The 26602-nt window shown below is 40.9% G+C and overlaps 2 protein-coding genes across 2 annotated transcripts in view; one reads left to right on the top strand and one right to left on the bottom strand.

The window, feature by feature from the left end:
- LOC145984918 (muscleblind-like protein 1) overlaps positions 1-26602 on the bottom strand; it is a 718465-nt gene that overhangs the window by 674459 nt on the left and 17404 nt on the right. The gene's annotated exons all lie outside the window — the stretch shown is intronic.
- On the top strand, positions 4966-5442 carry LOC145984894 (protein GVQW3-like). The gene has a single exon (XM_083118267.1). It carries the CDS (start codon positions 4966-4968, stop codon positions 5440-5442), a length of 477 nt encoding a protein of 158 aa, XP_082974393.1.

The raw sequence follows: 26602 nt of genomic DNA, 5'->3' as shown, positions 1-26602 counted from the left end.
GCCGATTCCTGCGGCCTCTTCCAGTGCGGCCAGACCGCAGGAATCCTGCCCAAGCTCGGATTTTTCAAACGTCAAGAGTTCTCTGCCATTACTCCCCCCTCCACTTCACCCTTTTGCAGCCGGATACAGCTTTCTCGTGCAGGGCAATTTCTTTCCTCGTCACCACTAAAACGCAATGGACAGGTGGTGGATACCTGCGACGATCACTCCTTCCCGAAGGAAAAAGAAATGTTTCCAACGCTTGTGTATTTCTGGATATATTGACAAATTTATTTTACGACACACAACACTCGAAATGAATCAGATCAGACTTGATACCTTCTCGTGCAGAGCTTTCAGACCGAAGCGACACGCTATATGCAGTTTGTGTCGCTTGGACTTGGCCGTTTTCTCAATAGCGTGCGTACGCCATTCTAGTTCATTTTCTGTTATTGTTTTCTTTCTCTTTCATTCTTATGTTCTTCCATCTCTTTTCCTGATTTTCCTCACCTATATCGTACTATATCTTTTTCACTATGTTCATCCTCGCTTATTTTGTCTTTCCCTTTTTTATTTTCTTCCATCCCTTTATCTTACTATCTCTATCTTTATTTCTTAATATCTCTTCTTCCTCTCTCGTTTATCTATTTCGTTCACTTTTTCTGTGTTTCTTTCTTTCACTTTTCTTCCTGTGTTCTTCCATTCCTTTTTCTCTTTCTTCCTCCTCTTGACTTTACTATCTCTTATCTTTTTTCTTCCCTCTCTATTTATCTAGTTTGTATTTTCTCTTTCAGTTTTTCATTCTTTCACTTGTCTTCTTATGTTCTTCCTTTCCTTGCTCTCTTTCTTCTTGTTCTTCATATATTTCTTTCTTTTTCTTGCTCCATTTCCTTTCCAATTACTATCCCCATCTCTCTGTTTTATTTCGCCCAATTCTCTCTCTTCATTCATCTCGGTGTGTTGCGATCTGTGTAGGCTATCAGGACTGAATCTACAGATTTAAAACTTGATACGATTTTTTTAAACACATCCTCACTGTAACTAAAACCTGAGAAACGCGATTAGAGAGAGACAGCGCTATCCACTAGTTAACGGAGACACCCTGTACAGTACAATTCTATGAAATTAAGTCATATGTATGCTGTTTGCAATTTCCGAGTTGTGCAATCTATTATTACTTATGTCTTGGATGAGGAACTAGTATAGCGACAACGAGTCGTATTGAAGTGAACAAATTCTCAGAAAGCAAGCACACAGATGCATAAAGGTGTTAGCGCATGTGCATTATGTATGTGAAACATAAAATATGTTGATATAGACAAGAATATGTGAAGTTGCTATGTAAACTATTAGGAATGACATTGAGAACTAGACTTTGGAATGAAATTGAGATTTACCTGCAGCAAATTTACTTTTACTGTGGGACACCCTCGGGCATGACAAGCAAGGAACACACTTTTCTGTTACACCCTGTATTTAACAAAAAATATTTCGAAGAAAAATTTACGGCAAAAGAACAGCCGTTTTTTTGTTGAACGCACGCACGACAGGAAATTCTCCCCCAACTGATCATCGAACCACGGAGTTCCAGGATGGCCGCTTCTACGAAATTGAACAAACAGGAACGCCCACCCAATCCAATCAAGCGACGCTGGACTCTCAGGACAAACAGGGAAGGGCACACGAGGTCGTCGAGGCTATCCTGCCTTTTATGAATTTCTATCGGAGCGTAGAGAACGAGAGACAGGGTGGAGAGAGAGAATGGTATGAGGGATGAGAAATACGGCGAGAGGGAGATGAGAAAGAAAAGAATGTTAGACAGAGAGGAGAGACAAAGTAAGAAAGGGAGTCATAGAGAATGGGATATAAATGGGTGAGAGATATATGTAGAGAGTGAAATAAATAAAATGAGTGACGAGAACGTCAAAGCAAAGGGGGAGAGAGAAATAAAGGGAGATAAAGAAAGAAAGAGAAAGAAGAGGGAAGAAAGGGAGTGACAGAGAAAGAGAGAAAAGAAAGAAAACAGAAATGGAGTAATCAGAGATAGGAGAGAAAAGGAGTGAGGTAAAGGGAGTCGGAAAGAAAAGAGAGTCATGGATAACAGGGAAAAGACAGAGAGAAGAAAGAAAGGAGAAAAGGGATTGACAGAGAATGAGATAAAAGAAAACAAGAGGGAGAAAGATGAAGAAATGTAGAGAGAATGAGAGACGTTGCAAGGTAGAGAGAGGAAGAAAGGAGAAACAGAGTAAAACAGAGAAAGAAATTGAGTGACAAAGAAAGAAAGGGGGTAAGAAAGAAAAACGAAAATGAAGATAAAGTGGAATAAGAGGGAGATAGAAAAGGGAAAAGAAATATAAAATGGAATAAGAGGAAGATAGAAAAAGGGAAAAGAAAGATAGGATAAGAGGGAGATAGAAAACGGAAAATATAGGTAAAATGAAATAAGAGGGATGAAGAAAAGGGAAAAGAAAGAAAAAATGGAAAAGAGGGATGAAGAAAAGGAAAAACAAAGATAAAATGGAATAAGAGGAATAAAGAAAAGGGAAACGAAAGATAATATGTAATAAGAGGGAGGAAGAAAGAAGAGACGGAAATAGGAGAGAGAGAGAGAGGGAGAGAAAAAAATAAAGATTGATACAAACAGAAAAGTAAAAGCAGCAAACACGCAGCAAGAAACGCGATAAGAACCAGAATCAACTAAAAAGAGAGAGAGAGATAGAGAAAGAGGAAGCAGGGAGAGAGAGGATTGCGAAACTTGCATGTTGACAGTGTCAGGCGAACCAGGTCGCCGGGATAGGGCGCGACCTGATGTCGTTCTTGGGCGCCGAGACGCCTGGCGCCGTCCCATGTGCAGCCGACGCGCTTTGCCTTTCAGGGTGGGGCGACGCGGGATTAATTACCGACCAAACATGGCCCACGCAATGCAGGGCAGCGATGATGGACTCGTATCACGACAAACCTCGATGGGCGACTTCCCTAGCGCCGCCCTTCTGTACCACTGCCCGCTCCCCCCACCGCCAACCCTTTTATTCCTTGCAATATGTTCTTTTCATAACTATTTTCGCCCAGATCAAACACATCCATGACATTTTATCGCGGATCGATAAAGATCACATCGAAAACCGAGGACACAAGCAAATTTTCTTGATAAATTGCTTTTTAATACAGAATCACAGACATCGCAAGTGGCCTAGCGGTTAGTGTCATGTTGTGGGGAAAAGGTGGGCACAGTGAATCCTTGGTGTGTTTCCCGTTTTTAGAATTTGCAACGTACACTCCTCTTTTGTTTTGCAATGGAGGAGAATTATTCGATATTCCCGAAGAAACGAAGTGGTTAGCACAGCGCGTTACGACGCCAAGGCTATCGGGTTCGAATCTTGGCCTGGGCATTGTTGTTCTTTGTGAGTGCCCCTCCATCAATTTCATCATATCATCACTCATCCTCATCTTTGCGAGAGAGAGATGGGAAAGAAAAGAATGTTAGACAGAGAGGAGAGACAAAGTAAGAAAGAGAGTGACAGAGAATGGGATACAGAAAAACAAAGTAAAATAAATCAAACTGATCAATTAACTAATTGTTCCCTATTCCCCTTATTTATTTTGCATGGGACAATGCTTTATCTTACGATATATATTTTGCGAGATAGCGTCTTTATTTGAGCTTTTAAATTACTAATTACATCATCATTGTATTGCTTCTTTGTTTAATTCTCAAAGGACAACAATAAAATTCCATTATATAATTTAGCTTGCAAGGGGTGATGATACTTTGAGCTCTTGCCTTATTTATTTTGCAAGACGCGATGAATATTTGAATCTTTTCCTGATTAATTTTGCAAGGGACGATATTTCTTTGTCTTTTCCATTTTATTATGCACAAGCGATGTTCTCTGCGCTTTATTCTGGACCTGTTTGCAAGGGAAGAATATTCTTTGTGATTTAACCTTACTTATTTTGCAAGGGATGATGACTGTGATTTTCCCTTATTAAATTTACAAGGAATGGTGATTTTGCGAATTGTCCTTAGTTATTTTGTAAGGAATGACGGTTCTTTATGGTTTACTCTTATCATTTTGCAAGGGATGATGATTCTGTGATTGGTATTTACTTATTTTGCAAGGAATGACGATCCTTTGCGATCTCTCCTCTCTTATTTTGCAAGGGACGATAAATCTATTGCAATTTCTTTTCATATCGCTTATGCTAAGCACGATAAAATACTAAAATAAAGTTAGAAATCGAAAGAAGCAATTACAGAAAGCTAAATGCAGGTTACTCTAAAACAATCGATACGTTGAGACAACTAATAAGGAAATCAGATAGTTTATCAAAGTTTTGGGAAAATTAATTTTCTCGAAAGCCTGAGGCATTCATAAGGAATGCTTGAAAATTTAAGGAATATTCATCGACAATTACTTACCAGTGCATGCCATGCAAATGGTATCACAGAGAAGAGTTTTGGGTACACTCCAGCCTCAGACTGAATGAATGTATCCAGTAGCTTCTCTGCAGTGATTGGTCAGCACCGCAGTGCGCGCCTTCCGAGTATTAATTGTCAGCTGGTCTCTGCGTTATCAGTAGCAATCGGATTTCAACATATGCAACGCACCGCGGCAACAGATGTCAGTGAAATCGGATGATCCAGTGGAGCTCAAGAATTCGGCAAAAGAGCGATGAAGGCAGATCAGTCTTTTTTGGAAAAAGAAAAAAAATCTCCGCATTGCAGTCTTATGCATCATATAAGCTCGGATATCAAAGTTAACTTGTTCGGAGTTGGCTATCAAAAGAAGAAAACTGCAAGCAGATGATGGATATTTAAAGCTATAAGGGGTGATCAACTGAAACCCGTTCGTTCCATGTATTATTGTTATAGTGTGTAGGAGGATATTGTTTGTCCAATAGTGTGTAATGGCTAATGTTCCTGTGTGTTGGGTGCAGGAATGTTGTTTATACGTGTTTCCGATTTGCAGGTATAACGAGTAAAAGATGGCGTTCAACATCCCCGATCCGTCCAAACAGGACCAGCATGCTGTCATCCAGTTTCTGAGTGCCGAAGGTTGTCAACCAGCTGAAGTGTACCGGCGTATGAAAGACGTGTATGGTGATGCATGCGTGTCCAAAACAACAATGGTGGACTGGGCAAGAATGTTTCGGAAGGGGCTTGAACAAACCACTGATTATCCCCGTCCTGGTCAAGCCCAAGTTGTTGCCACAGAAGACGTATGTGAAAAGGTGAATGTGGCAATATCTGCAGATAGACGCATGGGTATTCGATCCATAGCGAACGAGTTAAACATGGGTTATGGTACTGCTCACAAAATTGTGAAAGCTCTGGGTTATCATAAAGTGTGCGTGCAGTGGATACCCAGGGTATTGACGGAGGACCAAAAGTTGGAGCGTTGCGACACCCGCCCTACAGTCCTGACCTTTCACCTTGTGACTTTCACATCTTTGAGCCTCTAAAGAAGGCTTTGAAAGGTCAGAGATTTCAGTCTGACGCTGAAGTTCAGGATGCTGTGCGTAATTGGTTTGAGATTCAGCCTTCGCAATTTTACATGGACGGCATTTGTAAGTTAGTGACACAGTGGGACAAGTGTCTCAACGCTCATGGTGACTTCTTCTGAACAATATTTTTACTGAGCGCTAACCATAGACGCCTCTAGACAGTGTACCAGTTTCAGCTCGAAATAAAATTTATTTCACGAATTGTGACCACTGAACGGGTTTCAGTTGATCCCCCCTTATATATAGATGCTTGACCTGAGAATCCAAGGGCCATAGAATAATCACAGGACTTCTTAGGCCCTTATAGGGAACAAAGATTCAACATAAGACTGATTGGGCTCTTGTAAGGACCCAAAACTCAACACAAACACACCCTTCCAAACCACACTGGCTATAATCCCAGTCCCTACAGCCTCGGCATCTTGCGGGATGTAGCGTCTTCTGTATCAACATTAATATAGTAATAAATTCTTGATTACAGAGCACTCTTCAGTTTAATAACCTTCTAGGTTCTTGACACTGTAAGAGACGACACATAAATGAAACTGATGATCCTATTACGCAATCAATTAAAACATATTCCATTTCTGTTATCAATTACCTTTCCTTTTGAATATGAAACCTGTACTCACTAAACGCTGTGAACAATTGCATATCCTTTAAAGTATGCAACCAAACAGACACAAGTGCAAAGCTGGGTGCATGCCACTAGGCGATTTACATTTCTGAACCCGCAACTATGGACCTTCTTTTCCGGGAGTTATTTCAGAGAAATGGTGTAATTTCTTGCTGTTATTGAATTTACAATTCGCAATTCTTAAATTTGTGCTACATACAACAAAATATATGACTATAGTGTGTTTTGAAAACCTCCAATTGGGTGGAGGTGTACAGTATAACGGATCTCCGTAAAAAGATCAAGTGCACCCACAACCCCAACCGTCTCTCAGATGAGGACCGTAGAAGGGTAAATCTTGTCTGATATCATTTCGCCCTGTTCCTGAATACTTGCTTAGCGCGAGATTTTATGGAATTTCATCGAGACTTTGGACAAAGTCAAAAGTCAAAGTTTTTTTTTTAATCCACTCTATGTTGAGATAGGATAATCGGGACCGGACATAGAGTTTATATTGGGATTGACTGTCTCGAACCTGGGACCGCTTGATTTGAGACTTTAGAAAATTAGATGGGAAGAAGTATGGATATTTTGCCTCAATCAAAACTAATTTTTTTAAAAAAAATATTGTATCGAGATTTGAGACGAGATCGAGACCAAGCCGAGGACGAGACTGGATATAGATATCGACGCGAGTAGTGGCGTGTCCATGGGGGTTTGGTGGGGGTTCTCCCTTTGACTCATTTTTCCTAAAAAAAAAAATATATATATAAAAAGAACTTCAAAGTATGTATACTTCAGTTTGATAAAACTTTGTGTCCTTAGAGAGACTTCTTATGCAACTCTATATCGTTTTTGTGCATTCAGCAGCGCCTGGCCTAGTATTAAAAAAAAAGAACTTCGAGGCAGGAAAAGATGGCAAAATGAAGACTGACTGCTAAAAGAAAGTGTACGTAACTATCCTCCTTTTTAAAATACTGAGTACGTCACTGGAGACGAATCTTGCAGGGGGAAGAGAAGTATGTACAGTCACCGGCAGTATAAAATGGGACGCCTAGATCCTGAAATGCTCACTCCCCTGCAACGCGTTATGTGAGTCATCGCCGTAGAGATAGGCAACACACATGACGCGTTGGACGGGATCGAGCATTTCAGGATCTAGGCGTCCCACTTTTTATTGCCGCTGACTGTACAACTCGAGACAAGACTTTGACAAGTCTCCCCCATCTTATTTCGGGTCGCTTTTCTTTCACTGTCGGCTAATCGCGACGATGAGGATTAATGATAATTAGAAATAAGTAATCGATAAAGGGACATGCAGCAAGAGGCGAATCCACGTCTAGACGGATGACGAGATTTCGAATCGACCAGTCGAACGCCGTCACCATCCCCAACGCGAGGACCCGGACAAGAGGCACGTGGTTCGAATCCCACGCGTCAAATGCACCACAAACGCAGAGTGACAAGAAGGATGTACTTAACACGAAAGCTATTCTCCGGTAATGGACAATTCCGTCCACTCAATCACCGCGATCACGTAATTCCGACGCCTCCCAATCGCGCGTCACGCCGCAAATTGGACCGCCAATGCATCAGGGCCGAAAATAATTACACTTTTATCCAATTCCGATGGCAATCGTTGCTCGGATGAAGAGCAGGTGTTGCGAGACTCAGGATGCATTCCGAAATGCATCTCGATTGGGCAGCGTTGCTGTCAATTCCGAGGCCCTGGTTGGATTTGCAAATCCGTGTCATCAGATTGCATCATCGACGCTTGTAGGTTCCAGTAGAACAGTACCGCAAGGAAATGTCTGAAACGCGATATTCCTCAACATTCAGAATTCTCATTCATATATACCGGGTGGCCACAATTAAACTTCCCCTACTCAGAGCAATCTGGAGCCCGTTCGAAGCAACGGATTGCGCTGACACTTGATATAGATGCTATGGAGATTATGGGGAAGCGAATGCGGACGAAAAAAAATAGTTCAAATTTTCACCACCAGGTGGAAAAGTGGCGCTTTGAATTCCATTTCTCCTACTCAGAGCCCTCTGGAGCCCGGTCGAAGCAACGGGTTCCTGTGAAACTTGATGTAGAGGCTGTGAAGACAATGGGAACGCGAATGATGATTAAAAAGATAGTTCAAATTTTCACCACTAGGTTGAAATGTGGCGCTGAAGTAACAAGAACGAGAAATTTTAGTTTATGTCGGTACAGCAGTGTTCGATATGCACCCTATCAACGTTGATGACCCTTTGGAAGCGTAAGACAGTGTGATCAATTGTCGCACGAAGCGTTTCCCGGGATGTTGCTCACTGTGCACCAGTGAAGTTGACACTTGGGTGTCTTCAGAAGGGGTCATGCCTTACATTCCGGTTTGATATGCCCAAAATGGCACAGGTAATGCGACAAATTTACTGTCTAAGAAATCTAACGTCTAGATTAAAATCTTTTTGCAATTCAAAGTTCAAGATAACATTTAAAAAATACACGGAAATGTAATGTGGCATACCATATGAAAGCTTCATGAGCTCTATATTTGAAAATTAAGGGCAATATATGTGGCATGTCACAAGAAATATCCAATAACTTTATTTCAAGGGGTAATATATGTGGCATGACACAAGAAATATCCAATAACTTTATTTCAAGGGCAACGGAAATATAATTTGTGGCATGTGATATAAAGGCTCGATTAGCTTTATATTTTAAGGTGAATGGAAATATAATGTCATGTCATATGAAAGTTCCAAGAGCTTTACATCTCAAGGATTGAAATATAAAGTGGTATGTCAGATGAAACATCCAAGAACTTTACATCTCAAGGTGGACGGAAATATAAAGTGGCATGTTACATGAAAGCTATAAGAGTTTTACATCTCAAGGACTGAAATATAAAGTGGTATGTCACATGAAACATCCAAGAACTTTACATCTCAAGGTGGAAGGAAATATAAAGTGGTATGTCACATGAAAGCTCCAAGAGCTTTACATCTCAAGGACTGAAATATAAAGTGGTATGTCACATGAAACATCCAAGAACTTTACATCTCAAGGTGGAAGGAAATATAAAGTGGTATGTCAGATGAAACATCCAAGAACTTTACATCTCAAGGTGGACGGAAATATAAAGTGGCATGTTACATGAAAGCTATAAGAGTTTTACATCTCAAGGACTGAAATATAAAGTGGTATGTCACATGAAACATCCAAGAACTTTACATCTCAAGGTGGAAGGAAATATAAAGTGGTATGTCACATGAAAGCTCCAAGAGCTTTACATCTCAAGGACTGAAATATAAAGTGGTATGTCACATGAAACATCCAAGAACTTTACATCTCAAGGTGGAAGGAAATATAAAGTGGTATGTCACATGAAAGCTCCAAGAGCTTTACATCTCAAGGACTGAAATATAAAGTGGTATGTCACATGAAACATCCAAGAACTTTACATCTCAAGGTGGAAGGAAATATAAAGTGGTATGTCAGATGAAACATCCAAGAACTTTACATCTCAAGGTGGACGGAAATATAAAGTGGCATGTTACATGAAAGCTATAAGAGTTTTACATCTCAAGGACTGAAATATAAAGTGGTATGTCACATGAAACATCCAAGAACTTTACATCTCAAGGTGGAAGGAAATATAAAGTGGTATGTCACATGAAAGCTCCAAGAGCTTTACATCTCAAGGACTGAAATATAAAGTGGTATGTCACATGAAACATCCAAGAACTTTACATCTCAAGGTGGAAGGAAATATAAAGTGGTATGTCACATGAAAGCTCCAAGAGCTTTACATCTCAAGGACTGAAATATAAAGTGGTATGTCACATGAAACATCCAAGAACTTTACATCTCAAGGTGGAAGGAAATATAAAGTGGTATGTCACATGAAAGCTCCAAGAGCTTTACATCTCAAGGACTGAAATGTAAAGTGGTATGTCACATGAAACATCCAAGAACTTTACATCTCAAGGTGGACGGAAATATAAAGTGGCATGTTACATGAAAGCTATAAGAGTTTTACATCTCAAGGACTGAAATATAAAGTGGTATGTCACATGAAAGCTCCAAGAGATTTACATCTCAAGGACTGAAATATAAAGTGGTATGTCACATGAAAGCTCCAAGAGCTTTACATCTCAAGGACTGAAATATAAAGTGGTATGTCACATGAAACATCCAAGAACTTTACATCTCAAGGTGGACGGAAATATAAAGTGGCATGTTACATGAAAGCTATAAGAGTTTTACATCTCAAGGACTGAAATATAAAGTGGTATGTCACATGAAAGCTCCAAGAGATTTACATCTCAAGGACTGAAATATAAAGTGGTATGTCACATGAAAGCTCCAAGAGCTTTACATCTCAAGGACTGAAATATAAAGTGGTATGTCACATGAAACATCCAAGAACTTTACATCTCAAGGTGGAAGGAAATATAAAGTGGTATGTCACATGAAACATCCAAGAACTTTACATCTCAAGGTGGAAGGAAATATAAAGTGGTATGTCACATTGAAAATTCAAAAAAATTACATCTCGAGGTGGACAGAAATATGTTGTGGCATGCCACATAATGGCTAATGGGCTTTATATCTGAAGTTGAACGGAGGTGTAATGAATGTGAAGTGATAGCCCCAAGAGCTTTGCATTTCAAGATCGTTGTAAATAAAGAAATGTTGCATATCATATGGAAGCTTTATGAGCTTTTTAATGGCACCACTTCTGCTGGTACGTTCTAGAAAGTTAACAAGGAACTGAACACAGAGAGGAAAAAAAGAGCACAGTTTGATATCGGATCGGGAACGATGAACATTGAAGCTGCCAGAACCGGGGAAAGAATGGGTGAAACGGTTCCATCTGGTGAATTCCAGAGCAACTAACACGATGCGTAAACCGGTGGCGCAAAATGTTCAACGGCCGGCTTGGATTACAGCCACTCTTATCAGCATCAATAATGCACCGCCTACCAGGGCAATGCAGTTATCAGTGCAACGATATACGCGTAGCCTCTGTCCTACTGTGGGACAATTTGTTTCCACGCACTCTTTCGCCTTCACAACTGTTTCCCCCTCCCCAAAAGTCCTCATCCCCTCAAAAAAGGGGAAGAAAAAAACACCATCACGCCAAATCTGTGTCCGGACACCTCCCCTATCTGCAGGGTAGTCTCACGCTGGCGTGTTCGCATAGCGGATGGATAATGATTGTGGCCCGTTCGGATCTACGCTTCTTTTGAACGCTTACACATGGCGCAGAGCACATTTCGGCAATTTCAAACGACCCAATCGCAGGTACTCTATTGTTTCACTCACAGGTACAAATGCAGGGTGATTCAAAAGTATCCTGGCGTAACATTTTATTGGCAAAATTGACAGTAATGCTGAAAAGTGCTCTAGAAGACGAACTCAGTACATTTCAATGCTCATCACATGCTCCAACATAGCTGGCATGATCTCCTCTGTTCCTGCAGCTATTCGCTGTGTCAGTTGTTGTATGGTGTTGATCTTTATTTGGTACACTCTAGACTTAATGAAACCTCAGACAAAGTCTAAGGGGGTGAAGTCTGAGAGCGAGCCGCCCAAAGTCTTGGTGATCCACGGCCGATCCATCTATCGGGGAAGATGTCAGCGAGGTAGTCCCGAACGATGGTGGCGAAATGGGGGTGGTGCATCATCTTGATTGAAAACAACAGTGTATTTATCCCATCCCGAAAATCATTCCTTAACCACATAAGGAAAATGCCAACAGACTGTTGAATCACCCTGTATAAGAGGCTTACGGATTCTCAATCAGTTCGAAACAAACTACATACTTAGCTGAAGAAATTAGAAGTTGAAGTCCACTTTATGCACAGATAAGTTAACCGGGACTGGATACTGGGATGACAACATTTTCGTGTGTACAGCCTCAACGGTGCATCCTATATTGAAAATTCAAGCACATTGGGTTGAAAATCATACATTTGCAACAACTTTCCCCGCGTTCCATTTTTCGCTATGTGCAATAATAACGGAGTTGACAATGGGAACGGACTTTCGAATCACCCTGTATTTCTAAGAACTGGAAATGTAAATATCAGCTTCATGTACGTAAATTCAAACAATATTGTGTTTCTATTTAATTCTCATTTCTGTTATACTCTTACTTTTGAATAATAGTAATTTGTCTATCAAAATATGCTCTCATGCATTGCCTAACCTACCCTAAACTAACCCTAATATAACTCTGGAACCCAAATTTAAATTGTGTACAGTTATTGAATAATAGTGTATGTGTGACATACAATTTTTTGAAAAAAATAATAATTAAAATACCTGGTTTTGGGAATATTGGTACGAAATTTTTGATTACACCAACTTCAATTGTTTTTTGCCCTGACATGCGAGGTGTGGCTAGAAAAAATCCGGACTGTTGCTACAGAATTTTTTATTGATTATTTTGTACAATACGAACATTATCCCCTTCAAAGTACTCCCCTGCACTATCGATACACCGCTCCATACGAATCTTCCATTGCTGGAAATCATTTTCTGAGACCATGTTCATGACCTCCGTCGCTTTTGTTTTCACAGATTCTACGGTCGTAAATCTGGTTCCTTTCAGTGCTGATTTGATCCTTGCGAACAAAAAGAAAAAGGTCGCACGGAGTGATATCCGGCGATAACACTGGGATCCCATGCTTGGCCAAAAAAAAGCCTCGACTGACAATGCCGTGTGGACAGGAGCATTTTCCTGATGAAGAATCCATGACTTGCTTTTCTACAAATCAGGTCGACGTCTTCTTACTCGCTCACGAAGGGTCGTCAGCACCTTAATGTAATAATGTTGGTTGTTTTGCAATAGCTCGAATACTCAAGCGACAATCTTTTCGAATCAATTCACCGACATTTGCAACGTTTGATTCCGATTTTGACGTGCAAGGCTGTCCAGAACGCGAGTCGTCCGCGATCACTTCTCGTCACTCTTTAAACCTTTGAAACCACTCAAACACTTGCGTGCATGATAAACACTCATCTCCGTACACTTCCTTCAACAAATCATAAGTTTCTGTACCGGATTTTCCGAGTTTCATAAGAAACTTCAAATTGATTAGCTGTTCCACTTTGACACTTTAACATTTTTCCAACGGAGCACAGACATACGGTTCACTTCGTCGACAAGCTACAGCGGAACTGAGCGCCGCGCACCCTGGGCAATCACACAGTGGATACGCAGGATATCACGTTATACACTCATGCACCGCTTGACCTTGACGCTCTTGTCTTTTGTCCACAGCAACATCAATCCGGTTTTCTTCTAGCCACACCTCGTAGGTATGAAAGATATCGTGTGAAACAGTTCTTCAATATTTTTCCAATGAAATCTGAATCACTTACATAGGTACCCTGATTGCCGAAATATTGCAATTCTTAACAAGATGTTGAAAAAATTAGTGAAAATTGCGCATTTCTTGTAATTTTGGAAATACAAAAAAATTTGAATCTGTAACTTTTCATATTTTCCTACCCCTTTCAGTATACCAAATTTAAAATAAATGAAAATATGTGAGGTTAAAAGGTGCCTCTTCAATCCAAAGTCACATAGTAAAATAAATATGGTAGTTTTTCCAAACAAAACTAAACTTTCGATTGAAACCGAGAGTCACAAGCACTAAGTCTTGTTCTCGGTTTTTGATCGATTTTGATTTCGTTTTTACGTTGAGTGATGATATGATGAAACTTATGAAGGGACCCAAAGAACAGCCATGTCCAGGCCTGGGTTCGAAACCGGAACCGCTGGCATCGGAGCGCGTTGTGCTAACCACTCCGCCATCACTCTAGGTTACATTCAAAGATTCGTAGTTTTCATTTCTGATTTTAAATTTTTTTAGCATAGTTAGGGATATTTCAGTTATGACTTTGTGCCTGAAGAGCATCTTTATAAACGTAGTATTACTACTACTAGTACAGTAAAACCTCGTCAATCCGGACTAATGTGGGGGGATAAGTTGGCAGATTTAACGAAAGTCCCGATTAACTTAAATAATTTAAAGAACTGTAGAAGGTGCATTAAAACTCCGTTTATAGCAACAAAACACGTTTATTATGGTGTATTTAAAGGGCATAGGGAACAGAATTGACTGCCTTTTCTTTGGGAAGTTCTCTTGTTGACTTCTAGCCACATTTAAAACCTTGCATTCTGTTTTTTTTTTTTGGCCTGTCCGGATTAACGAGGTTTTACTGTACTTTAAGAAAACAGAAAATTCCAGCAGTGGTACCCAGAATATACCTCTACCAAGTGTAAATATATCCGTCACATATAGTATTTTTATTTCTTTTTTTCAAATCCAGAACTTTCAAAAGCATCCACTGTGTATGGCGCTCTAGGCTTGAGCCCCCTCCCCCCCCCCAGCCTACACCTCGCTATGGGCCTGCAACCGCACAAACTTTCACTTGATGTAGAGCATCAAGACAGACAACTTTTGCTAACAAACTTTTTTTTTGGTTTGACGCTTCGTTTCGACGCTACGAATCCTTGAAACATACAGTAGCACAGGAATGTTTTTGATCTAGGTGGATACAAAGTTCAACCTACACACACACACACAGACATATATATATATCAGTGGCGTATGCTTGGTTGAAAACCTGGGCTATCTCACTGTACTGTAGTGTTCGAATGGACAAATAATGTAATGAGGGCGGAGGGGTTTTGAAACAATGCCAAACAATTCCTTCTTTGACCTTAAAAGTCCCTGCTTTTCATGAATTTACTCAACTGTTCCAAAAGTTGGTCTCGTCCTATTCAATCTGGAAACAAACTATGGCAGCTGGAAACACTGTTGATGGGAGATGAACATTTTTTTTTATATATTTTTTTTCCCCTTTCATGCAATATTTTGGCTCCAAAAATTTCCCGTTCCTTGGAAAGGCAACACTGCTTTTAAGACGAAGTCTAGCCACGGTATAAAAGCATGTTCATCGGCCAGTATGGTGGGAGGACTTGCGGTATTTCGGAGATACTTGAAGAAACCCAGGCAGGTAGCCAACTCTTAAAGTATCAACAACTTCTTATTGAAATGAAGAACTTTACGCACGTTCTCTAATCGATTTTTCTTGAGCAATTTAATCTCTGGGCCTCGGACTTAGCATAGCAGTTAGCATAGCTAGCCTAGAATATACGCCCCTGATATATATGCAGGGTGTCTCATAAGTAATAGAGCAAATATTGACACAGCTGAAAGTACACGATAATAGAAGCAAAAAAGTCTCAGTAAATATGGGTCTGCAAACGATACGTTTTCGAGATAATCGCGAATATGTGGTTACAAGCGGCCATTGAATGCATTTTGTAAAAACCGAGTGCTTTACTCCTTGCGCGGTCCGAGATTTGCTATCAGAACATTTCCTAGAGGTGGCGTTGTAATCAAACAGAACATTTCCGAGAGGTGCCGTTGCAATCAAACAGAACATTCGCACACATTATTAGCATTTTACCAACTAGGACGACGTTTACAAACAATGAAGTCATAGGCGGCTTGTATCCACACATTTGCGATTATCTCGAAAACGGCTCGTTTGCAGACCCATGTTTACTGAGACTTTTTTGCTTCTATTATGGTGTACTTTCACCTGTGTCAGTTTGCGCTATTACTTTTGAGACACCCTGTATGTATATATATATATATATATATATATTCGGGGAAAAGGCGAGTACAGTACACGCTGCTTAAAAAAGGATGGTAGCAGCAGCCGCTTCCCCCTCTACGCAATCTTGTTCCCTCTCACGTATTCATTGGTCGAGCCCTCTCGAGTCACTACCTGCGCAAAGGATTGCTTTCGTTCACTCGCTCCAGAGATTGCCGGGACAGAGTATATATAATTAGTGTTTTGTGTGCGTGTCCGTATCCTCCACACAGGAAGAAGATTTAAAGATCGTGAAATGTGTGTTAAACAAACACCTCACGCAAACAGACAACGGCGAGAAGTAACTAAATATTTTCGAAAGTCTTTTAGATCAAACGAAGCGTGCAGGAGACTTGCATCACACAGTGCAACGGGTCCATTGTCCCCTTTTTTTTCATTGCATCTTGCTCTATTTTCTTCTTTTTTCACCGCCCCCCCTTTTACCCAAACTGACTGTCCGCAATTCTCTGCTTTCCCCCTTCGCAAACCTCAACAATCTCTCTCTCTCCAGCGGGAGGGAGGGGACGTAACAAATGCCCCCCGCTGATTTTATTGGATTTTCTCGCGAGAGACGTGTTCATTAGCTGTAGATTCGGCCAAGTTACCGCCTAACGCCGCTCGAGCCTTCAGGGTGTAAATATGGCCCCATTAGGCTGGCTGTAGGATGTGCGTAAGGTTAGAGTGATTGTGTGCGTGGGGAGGGGTTGATTTCGGCCGGATACGGACACGGAAAATGAAACAAAGGAGAGCGAAAAAAAAAACGATCCACTGCTACTGTTTCGACTCAGAGGTTGCCTGCCATCTAGTGGATTTTTTCCTAAATTTAGTGGGCTTGAGTTTTGTTTTTAAGTCCACTATACGCACAAACAAGTTCATTGGTACCAAGGAGAAAAAATATTCACTGCTACCGAGTGTTTCGTCTCCGAGGTTGCCATCTCCTCAACTTTATGCCTAAGTTTAGTGGGTTAGACTTTCGATAAGTGCACGTTATGCACAAATAGACTAATCGGGACTGGACCTACAGTTTAAAGAGCGTTCAGAAAAAAAAATTCACTGCTACCGAGTTTTCGTCTATCAGGTTGCCTTCTCCTCGACTTTCTCCCTAAGTTTAGTGAGTTTTGATTTTAAGTCAAATTTGTGCACAGCCACAGATAGGCTAATGAGGAATAGACCTACAGTTTAAAATGGGATCCAAGAAAAACTCCACTGCTACTAAGTGTTCGTCTCCGAGGTTGCCATCTCCTCGGCTTTCTGCCTAAGTTTAGTGGCTTTGACATTCCATAAGTGCACTTTATCCACAGATAGGCTAATCGGGACTGGACCTACAGTTTAACGTGCGTTCCGAGAAAAAAAATGTACTACTATTGAGTGTATCGTCACCGAGGTTGCCATCTTCTCGATTTTTTCGAAAGTTTAGGAGAAAGAACACTGGTATAGAAGGCACTTCGTCAGAGCCAGTTATAAAGGGGTGGGGGGACTCAAAGGCCAGTCGCATAATGAAAAAGGTAAGAAAATATTCACAAATTTATTTATTTTATTTCGGCCTTGTATACATGCAGTCCTCCATGGAAGAGTGGTTATCACAACACGCTGCGATGCCAGGGATCCCGGGTTCGAAGCCCGTGTTCTTTGTGCGTGTTCCTTTATCAATTGTATCACACCATCACTCTTCTTAATCTTCGCGATTAAAGAAAAGTGGCAAAAAAGGCGAAGTAAAATTTACCAAAGCAACCTTTGTACACATAGCAAAGGCTATAATAATAAAATAGAAAAAGGAAAATAATATAAAAAAGAATGCAGTAAATTTTATATGTGTATGTATTTACACACACACACACATTTCTAATCCACACACATTTCTAATCCCTATGTGTGTGTCTGTGTCAAAAGGCAGCACATTATACTTCCATTGTTCCATCTTGTCATATGCTTACATCATTATGCGCTCCAACAACAGCTTCAATCACAACAAAACTCAAATTCCAAAGTAGTTGCCTGGGGCCTACTTCCCCGCTATCCCCCTTTTCACTCTCTGGTATGGTCTGGTGCGAGGCACAACCAGCTTCCACCAAACGCTCTACACCTTACATCCTAACCTAACAATTTCTAATCTACATTTCCGCTTACGTCTAATAAAGCATATGTGGTTAGGTTAGGATGACACCCAATCAATACATTGTGTTCACAAATCACATAATACTTTACGTTACTTTTTATTCACAAACCTGTTGAGTTGAATTTGAATAAGTACGGTTAAAAGACGTACGCAGCTTTCTCAAAAAATTTCAGTTGCATATTAGCAATGATTTATTAACTGCAGTGAGGTGGCCACTGCTTACGTCATTGGAATTTTGATTGATTTGTTGTATAATTACGAGAATTGGAAACAGTAACATTCATCACGGGCCAAACCCCAGCTATCCGAGAGATCTGCTGCCATCTAGCGACAGGTTCAACTTTCATTAATTACGCGTTCTTGGATTGACTTGTGGCACAACTTGAAGCGGAAAAACTAGCTTACACCCCACTAAATTCTTTTATGTGGTGTGTATTCTTTAGGGTAATGTTCGGACCGCAGCGTTGAACCAGCCACTGGCGTACGTAGCCCCGCTGGCGGGAGCTGATGGGGCTATTTCCAAGTGAAAGAAATACAAGGCTAATCGGGACTGAACCTACAGTTTAAAGTGGGATCCAAACATGTGTCTCCACCGGGTATCGAACCCAGGACCCGTTCTTTACAAGGCGACGACGCTACCATTGCGCCATCGGGGAGGCCTCGGGAGAAAAAAAAGTCGTAAATGAAAATCCCCCTCAAATTAACTCCCGATTACCATTTTTGTCTTTGTACAACTTTCAAAACGGTTACAAATGATACTTACGAAATATTTTATAGTGTGTTCACCCCTATAATAGAAAATAGAGTATCTAACTAAACTATTGCATTGCGATTCTAAGCACCTTAAACCATTTAAGGTAATTAAATCTTGTGATAACATTTGCACGTAATTTAGAAGTGCTATGCATCTAAGAAACCCAAACTCCTAGATATAAAGAGCTATCGAACTTCTTCTTCTTCGTTATTTTATGGCTCACACCGCGTTCGCAGTTTCTAGCCAAAGTTGCCGAGTTCAGGGTCTATTGTTAATATCTATGTTCCAAACTGTTGTTTGCTATCGAACTATAATAACACCGAAAATTTGATCAAAATTCTATTGCCAAGTTGTCAATCAAGTTTCTTGTTAATACTTTAATACATGTAAAATATCAGCACTATGTCATGGAAACTTAAGTCTCGGCTGGGCGAGGCTGATCAGTTGCAGAATGGTGTCCTTTAATCCGCAAGGCCGCATACTTTTCGGCAAGTGAAATCTTTCATAATTAATGGACACGAATGATTTTTCAATTGTGTTTGTTACATAGTTAAACATCGGTACACTATATCCTTTCAATTCCATTTTCTTCGAGGAGGATAGAAACATCCCTGGCCATAGGTGTGCACACAGGGGGGGGGGAAGAGGGGGCAGTTGCCCTCCCTAATACTCTCACTTATTTTCATTCTTATCATTAAACAATATGTTGCCCTTAAAGAAAAATTTAGTATTTTCAAGCCGACGAAAGTTCCGAACAACTACAGGGATGCATTATTTCCTATATAATTGAACTATCTCACTCAATTTTCTAAAAAAATATTGTTATTGACACCTCTACATTTATTTGTTAGTTTCGTTACCTCTGTGTGTCTGCAGAATAAATTGACCTTACATTGCAAATTATGTGTAGTTGTTTTGAATATGCTGTACGAAACCATGTTTATATTTGATTTAAACCAGAGAGAGGGAAAATAAAGGAGGCAGAGAAAGTTCGTGGCATGTAAGTTGTAACTAATTTGAAATTGTGTAAAAGGTATAATCACTTCTGTGTGTGAGAAGAAAAGGAGGAAATATACGAGATTTATTTAGTGCAAATAATAAGTATACTCACTAGAGAAACGTGTTGTGATTTTGAACCATACACATTACTGTAATTTTTATAATTTGCTGTACAGTGGGATCTATGAGTATTACCGTGCAAATTGTCCATCACCATGTTAGTACACTTTATTTGATCCAATAAGAGCTTCAAGAATTGAAAGAAAACTCAAAACAAGCTGTTGACAACTAAAGCACCAGCATACATAACAATCCATCGCTTAAAAACACACAGGATGTAAGAGAAAAATTAATGAAAATAGTCATGGACAATTTGCACGGCAATACTCATGGATCCCACTGTACAGTAGAGCAGTGATAACTGAGCATAATTTAAATTGCCGCAAGCCTCTACGACACAAGCAAAGTGGATCCCACTTTAAACTGTAGGTCCAGTCCCGATTAGCCTTACTGTGCATAAAGTGGACTTAAAACACAAACTGAAACTCAAAGCAAAGTGTCAAAGCAAAGTGTTGGAATTCTACAAATACAGTGATTTTCGGCAGGTCGGACAAACTCCATATACGCCCCTGCTTCGTACAGTGGGATGCATGAGAATTACGTGCAAATTGTCCATGACTATTTTCATTATTTTTTCTCTTGCATCCTGTGTGTTCTTAAGCGATGGATTTTTATGTATGCTGGTGCAGAAGTTGTCAACAGCTTGTTTTGAGTTTTATTTTAATTTTTGAAGCTCTTATTGGGTCAAATAAAGTGCACGAACATGGTGATGGACAATTTGCAAGGTAATACTCATGGGTCCCACTGTACCAATCAATACAATAAAACAGTGCCCCCCCCCTAATCAAAGGGTCTACGAACGCCTATGTGACCCTTGCAGGGATAAAAATAATTGTATTTGTATTTTGCCGGGATATTAATTTTTGTGGGGGGAGGAGGAATCCTGGCACCTCCCACCCCCCGTTAATTCGTACACTGGCAGTCAGCATAACTGGGTATGAGGTCAGAGGTTCCAAGTTCGAATCCTGGCTAAGGCATGGACATGTCAGTATGTTAGTCCATCATCTATTTCATAAGTTCATTGATCAATCGTGTTGTTACGATTAACCAAAGGGATGTAAAAGCGACGTAAAACACCAGAAACGGCAAGAAATATCGGTTTCAGCTATAGAGATTGAAGGGAGTACTGAAGGTAAAATAAATATTTAACGTCGCTTTTATGCCACTTTTGGGTAACCTCGACGATGAGTGATGATGATGACACTTACAAAGAACACTCATGCGCAGGCCGGGATTCCAAACCAGTTTGCTGTGCAAACCACTGCACCAGGAAAGTCGGCAATATTGAAGAATCAGATGATCAAGGGGAATACAATGGAATGACAATGAACAGATATAGAAAGAAATTCTGAGAAGGCAAGGGATAAATATAGCAAACGGAAAAAATAGACAACATAAGTTCTGGGTTTGAATCACGAATAGCCATTGCCTAGAATACGATGTGGTTAATAAATAATTATTATCCAGATGAACTGACGCATTTTGCCCTCCCCCTAAAACAACAAACAAAATTTTTATCTAGTAATGTGCAGCAAATCAAGCCTCTTTCAAAAAGTAACGCAAAAGGGGTGACAATACTAAACCAGAGAAAAGTGGAAACAGAGAAGCAAGAAAAGGATTATAGAACATTTCAAGAGATAAATAAACAGGAATCGAGGAGAAGAGAGGAATTTAGGGGGAAAAGGGCTAGAAAAGAAGAAGGAATATATCCTAAGAAAGGCATGCAAACATGGAGAAAGAAGATACAGAAGAGGAGAACAAGAGGAGATAAAATATGAAGATGGAAATAAATGAAGTAGAGGCACTGAAATAACGAAAGTACGAATTTTCTTTTCTCCAAGAGAGAATGTTCCTGGGCTGGAAAATATAACTTAAAATAACGGGAAATAAAGATGGCTCGATAATGTAGAAAAAACCTACGGAAAGTACGGTTGTGAGAGTTACAGGAGAGACTTGTGTTTGTATTCTTGTTATTTAGCGTCGCTTTACTGTCACTTTCGGCAAATCGTGACGATGATTGATTGAGTTGGTGATTTAAGACCACTTTTTGCACAGTAAGGCAAATTGGGACTGGACCTACAGTTTAAAGTGTGATCCGAACCCCTTTATTACAAGGCGACGACGCTAACACTACGACCTCGGGGATGAGTGATGAAACTACTGACATTGACGAAGGGACAGTCACGAGGGACACCTATGCCCAGACTGGGATTCAAACACGGGAACTTCGGTGGTGACATCGAAAGTCGACCACCTTACGTGATCGGCCACCTAGAGATCACACAAGGGTCACAGAGACAAGCAGGAGTGATACTGGGTGCAATTGCAGAAAAATGTTTTGATGAAAGTAAGGTAAGAGGATTTTAAGCAGCCATAAGCAGAAAATTAATGCATGCATGCAAACAAAATGGAGTTAAAGAAACGGACGAGGCAGCCATTGCTAAATTTCCCTTGTCAGAAGTGTCACACCTCGCATGTAACGTGCCAGGCGGAGGGGCGATATGTGGAGGGGCATTTATCACGCGACCTTCCGGCTGTCGGCGTCGTGTCCGGTAGGGGCTCGGAACTTTCAGCGGTGGATACGAGAGGCCCTGTTCCCCCCTTGGCAAACGAACGACCCGATTCAAAAGACTGCAGGAGTGTAAGCCGTGATTTTCCCTTGAGCACACAAATGTCAACCTGTCTTCAACGTAGCATTCTTGCAGACTGGCGAGGCTCTGACGTATGGACTAACAGCCAGTGTGGGGTTTGTGTTCGGTTCTGTCCATGTATGTGTATGACTGTCGTTTCATCAATTTCATCTGGTCATTTTGCATCCCCATCTTCGCGATTAGCCAAAAGTGGCAGAAAATTGATTGATTGTCAGCACTTACCCGGCACATTATACGGGGTCCAGCCCCTTACCGTAACTAATATAACATAACCATCATGCCGAAGGACTAAAATATTCTCACTTGGGCTAAAAGCTGAGGCTGTAAATGGGAACTCAGCACACATAAGGACAACCAGCCCTGCAGAGGATTATACTGTCTGTGTGTCCAGACGCCAGAGCCTTGTTAGTCTGCAAAATGCAGTCCAGGGTATACTATGTGGCAGTGAGGTTAACATTTGGGTGTATTAAGTGGAAGAAAAGTGGCAGAAGAGCGGAAGTGAAATACGTAGAACAAACAAAGGGTTGAAGGTTCGATACTCCTTCAGCAGTGACATGTCCAAGAGTTTTGTTTGGAAGCATCTTTTCTTGGAAAGTTGAACTAAATGAAGGGAGCGTATACTCATCCCCAAATGAGCACGCCATTACCTTCAGCACAATATAGAAATCAATGCGGTTAACTCTAAACCTATTAGTATTGTGAATTAAGAATAGTACAGCTGACGTAATAAGTCCTTTCTTACTCTAAATAAAGGGGGAGACGCTGCAATTATACTGAATTGCATACCACATCAGCATACCAAATCTTACAGAGATTCGTTGTGTTAGGCTAATTCAGACTGAACCTACAGTTTAAAGTGAGAACCGAACCACTATGGGCCTCCACCGGGGATCGAACCCGGGACCCGTTTCTTACAAGACGACGAGGATACCATGGTGAGCAAACTAACTACATGTTTAGTTGCTGGGCTACAATTACATTTTACGCAGAGTGTACAAAAACAGGTGATAAGTTGAACACGAAAATCGAGGCAAGATTGACATTTCAAATTTTCATCATCACCAAATGTGCCTATTACAAATGGTCAATTTCAAGAAACACACTAAGGGTACCTTTCTTTTTTATTTGTATTATTTAGCGTCGCGTTTCCTGCCGCTATTGGTTAAACGCGACGATGAGGATGACTGATAACATGGGACTTGATAAAGGGATACTCACAAAAGTATACCCATGGCGTGCCGGTACTCGAACATAGGGACTTCTGTGGTGAGATCGAAGGTCTGCTACTTAACGCGCTCGACACTAAGAGAATGGCTACTGTATCTGCAGGATACATTTAAGCAAGTCCCACAATTCCAAGCGAATTAACCAAGGATTTCTCACCGTTCACCGTCTTTCTCAGGTCGATCTACGATTCCTCTCCAGCATATCTCTTCCTTCTCTAACCGGGCCTTCTCCTCTTTGTGTTCAAACATGCTGTATCTATCTTGGTCTGGTCCTCCCATATTTAAAGTTTCTCAAATATGTTAACGCCTTGTAATCAAGGGGTCCCGGGTTCGATACCTGGTGGAGGCACATAGTGGTTCGGATCCCACTTTAAACTGTAGGTCCAGTCCCGATTAGCCTTACTGTGCATAAAGTGGGCTTAAAACACCAAATCAATCCAATCCAATCAAATATGTTAACATCCTACACACACACAATTTCGCATCACACACTCCAATCCCCATCGTTACTCAAATTCGATACCCAAATAAGAACTCACTGTTAGCCTCCCTAAAAAAACAACTAAAATAGTTATTCAAATTCGATACTCAAATCTGAAATTTGTTACTTGGAGATGTTATCCAAATCTTGAATTTACCACTCGAAACCTATAGTCTCAATCTCGTATCACGAATTTGTTCCTCAAAATTGCCAGCCATGTCAGGAATTTGATCGTTACACAATTACCTATATATTTATTTTACTCACAATTGATACCCACGTCACGAATGAATTTGTTCCTTACCCAAATCTAGAATTCGTTTCTCAAAAATTTACACCCATGTCACGAATTTGTTCATTACTAAAATCTCGAATTTGTTGCTCAAAATTGACACCCATGTCAGGAATTTGTTCGTTAATAAAATCCAGAATTTGTTGCTCAAAATTGACACCCATGTCAGGAATTTGTTCCTTACTACAATCCAGAATTTGTTGCTCAAAATTGACACCCATGTCACGACTTTGTTCCTTACTAAAATCCCGAATTTGTTACTCAAAACTGACACCCATGTCAGGAATTTGTTCCTTACTACAATCCAGAATTCGTTGCTTAAAATTGATACCCATGTCACGAATTTGTTCCTTGCCAAAATCTAGAATTCGTTGTTCAAAATTTACACCCATGTCACGAATTTGTTCGTTACTAAAATCCCGAATTTGTTGCTCAAAATTGACACCCATGTCAGGATTTTCTTTCCTTGCCCAAATCCAGAATGTGTTAATCAAAACTGACACCGATGACACGAATTTGTTCCTTACTCAAATCCAGAATTTTTCCTCAAAATTGAGGTCAATGTCTCTTATTTGTTTCTCGTACTCGGTACCCAAATTCCAAATTGATTACTCAAAATCGTTAACCCAAATCTGATTCCGTTACTGGAGTGCGTTACCCAAATCCTGATTTCCTTACCCCAATCCAAATATTCGGATCTACCCGTCGCTACACCACACGTAGGCAGCCCCCAAAGATTTGCATTCTCCGCCGAAAGGAGCCGCGCAACGTGGTTTTCTGGCCCTTTGTGCTCCAATAACGCCGCCGAGGGTGTCGGAGGATCTTAGCGCCCGGAAGTCTCCCGAGCTCCTGATAAAGTCTTCCTGATCTCATTACGGTTCCTGCGCCTGGTCACGTGATCGGAAGCGGGAGGCCTCCCGGGGTAAATCTGTTTTCTAACTGCAGGAAGTTGCGACGGGGGCCCCTTGCAGCAGGAATATGGGATCGAGCTGTGGATTCGCCATCTTTTTTTTTTTTTTTTTTGTATGGATATGGAACCGCATAATACTGATATCGGAGGTTGCCACTTCTTGGTTTCGACGTGAGATGGCGTCCATATCGGTTTTGTGCATGGAATCTACAAATGTAGAAGGCGAGGCGTAGGCTTCATTCTGGAGATTGATTCATTTCGTTTATTTTACTTCGCTTTTCTGTCACTTTTGGCTAATCGCGAAGATAAAGATGAATGATGATGAGAAGAATAAACATGAATAGCCAACGCCGGTGTTGGAGTGGTTAGTACGACGCGCCACGACGCCAGTGGTCCCGGGTTCGAATCCAGGCCTTGCAGAATCCAGTTTCGCCGAATGACCCAGAATATTAAATTTCTCAACCTGAATTTTTGCCGAAAGGGGAATTCCAGCAGTTTTCGTAGCTACCCAGGCTTACGTGGGTAGAACTTTATCACGGTGTCCAACGGTAGGATTGGAACCTGCATCCCTCCCAATACGAGTCCTCAATCGCACCTGCTTCCGTAACCGTACTCTTATTCTTTGTCTTAGCTACTCTACAACGTTCTTTCTGCGGGAGGGATTTGGAAGAAAGACAGAAAAACACAAGAACAAACCCCCAACCCTTATAACGGCGCCCTTCAACAAAGCAAGTGGAATATTCTTCCGTCTCTCTTCTCCCACAGTTCTCTAAAAAAGTTTTCAATTAAACTTAATGCAGTGCTCTGCGGAAACGGGAGGAAAAACGGGGAGGGGTTAACCAAACAGAAGACAGAAGCTGTAATGGCGGGTCCGTAATGCCCTTTTCAATTCGGTTTGTCTTCAGCCTCCTGGTGATTGAATTCGGAACTCTGCGCTTTGTGCAGCAATTTTTATTCCCCATCCGCTCGGGCAGGAAAAACCGGCAGCATTAAGACAGGTGCGTCGAGCACCTGTTGCGACATGCACAAACCCCGTCATGTTAGGCCAGTCACCAGAAAAGTGTGTTGTGACTATGCATTGGAAGTTAGTCTCTTCTGGATATTGTCCTTTGTAATAAACAAAACAAAACAAAATTGGAACCCATCCAAATGGAACATTTTGCTCGGCAAATTCACAATTTTTTTTACAAAGTCTTTAACGCAGTTCCGGCCAATATCCAGCATTAAGTACAGGGAACCCTGGTTTAAATGGTCACGTTCTGTTTGCTGAATTCAAAATG

Source organism: Lepisma saccharinum, chromosome 3 (genome assembly GCF_977018435.1).
Source record: "Lepisma saccharinum chromosome 3, izLepSacc3.1, whole genome shotgun sequence".
NCBI lineage: Eukaryota > Metazoa > Arthropoda > Insecta > Zygentoma > Lepismatidae > Lepisma > Lepisma saccharinum.
Note: the sequence above shows the minus strand (reverse complement) of the source record. Positions and strands in the feature narration are given on the sequence as shown.

Coding starts and splice junctions, on each gene's coding strand:
- LOC145984894 (XM_083118267.1), top strand. CDS start 4,966: ATGGCGTTCAACATCCCCGATCCGTCCAAACAGGACCAGCATGCTGTC.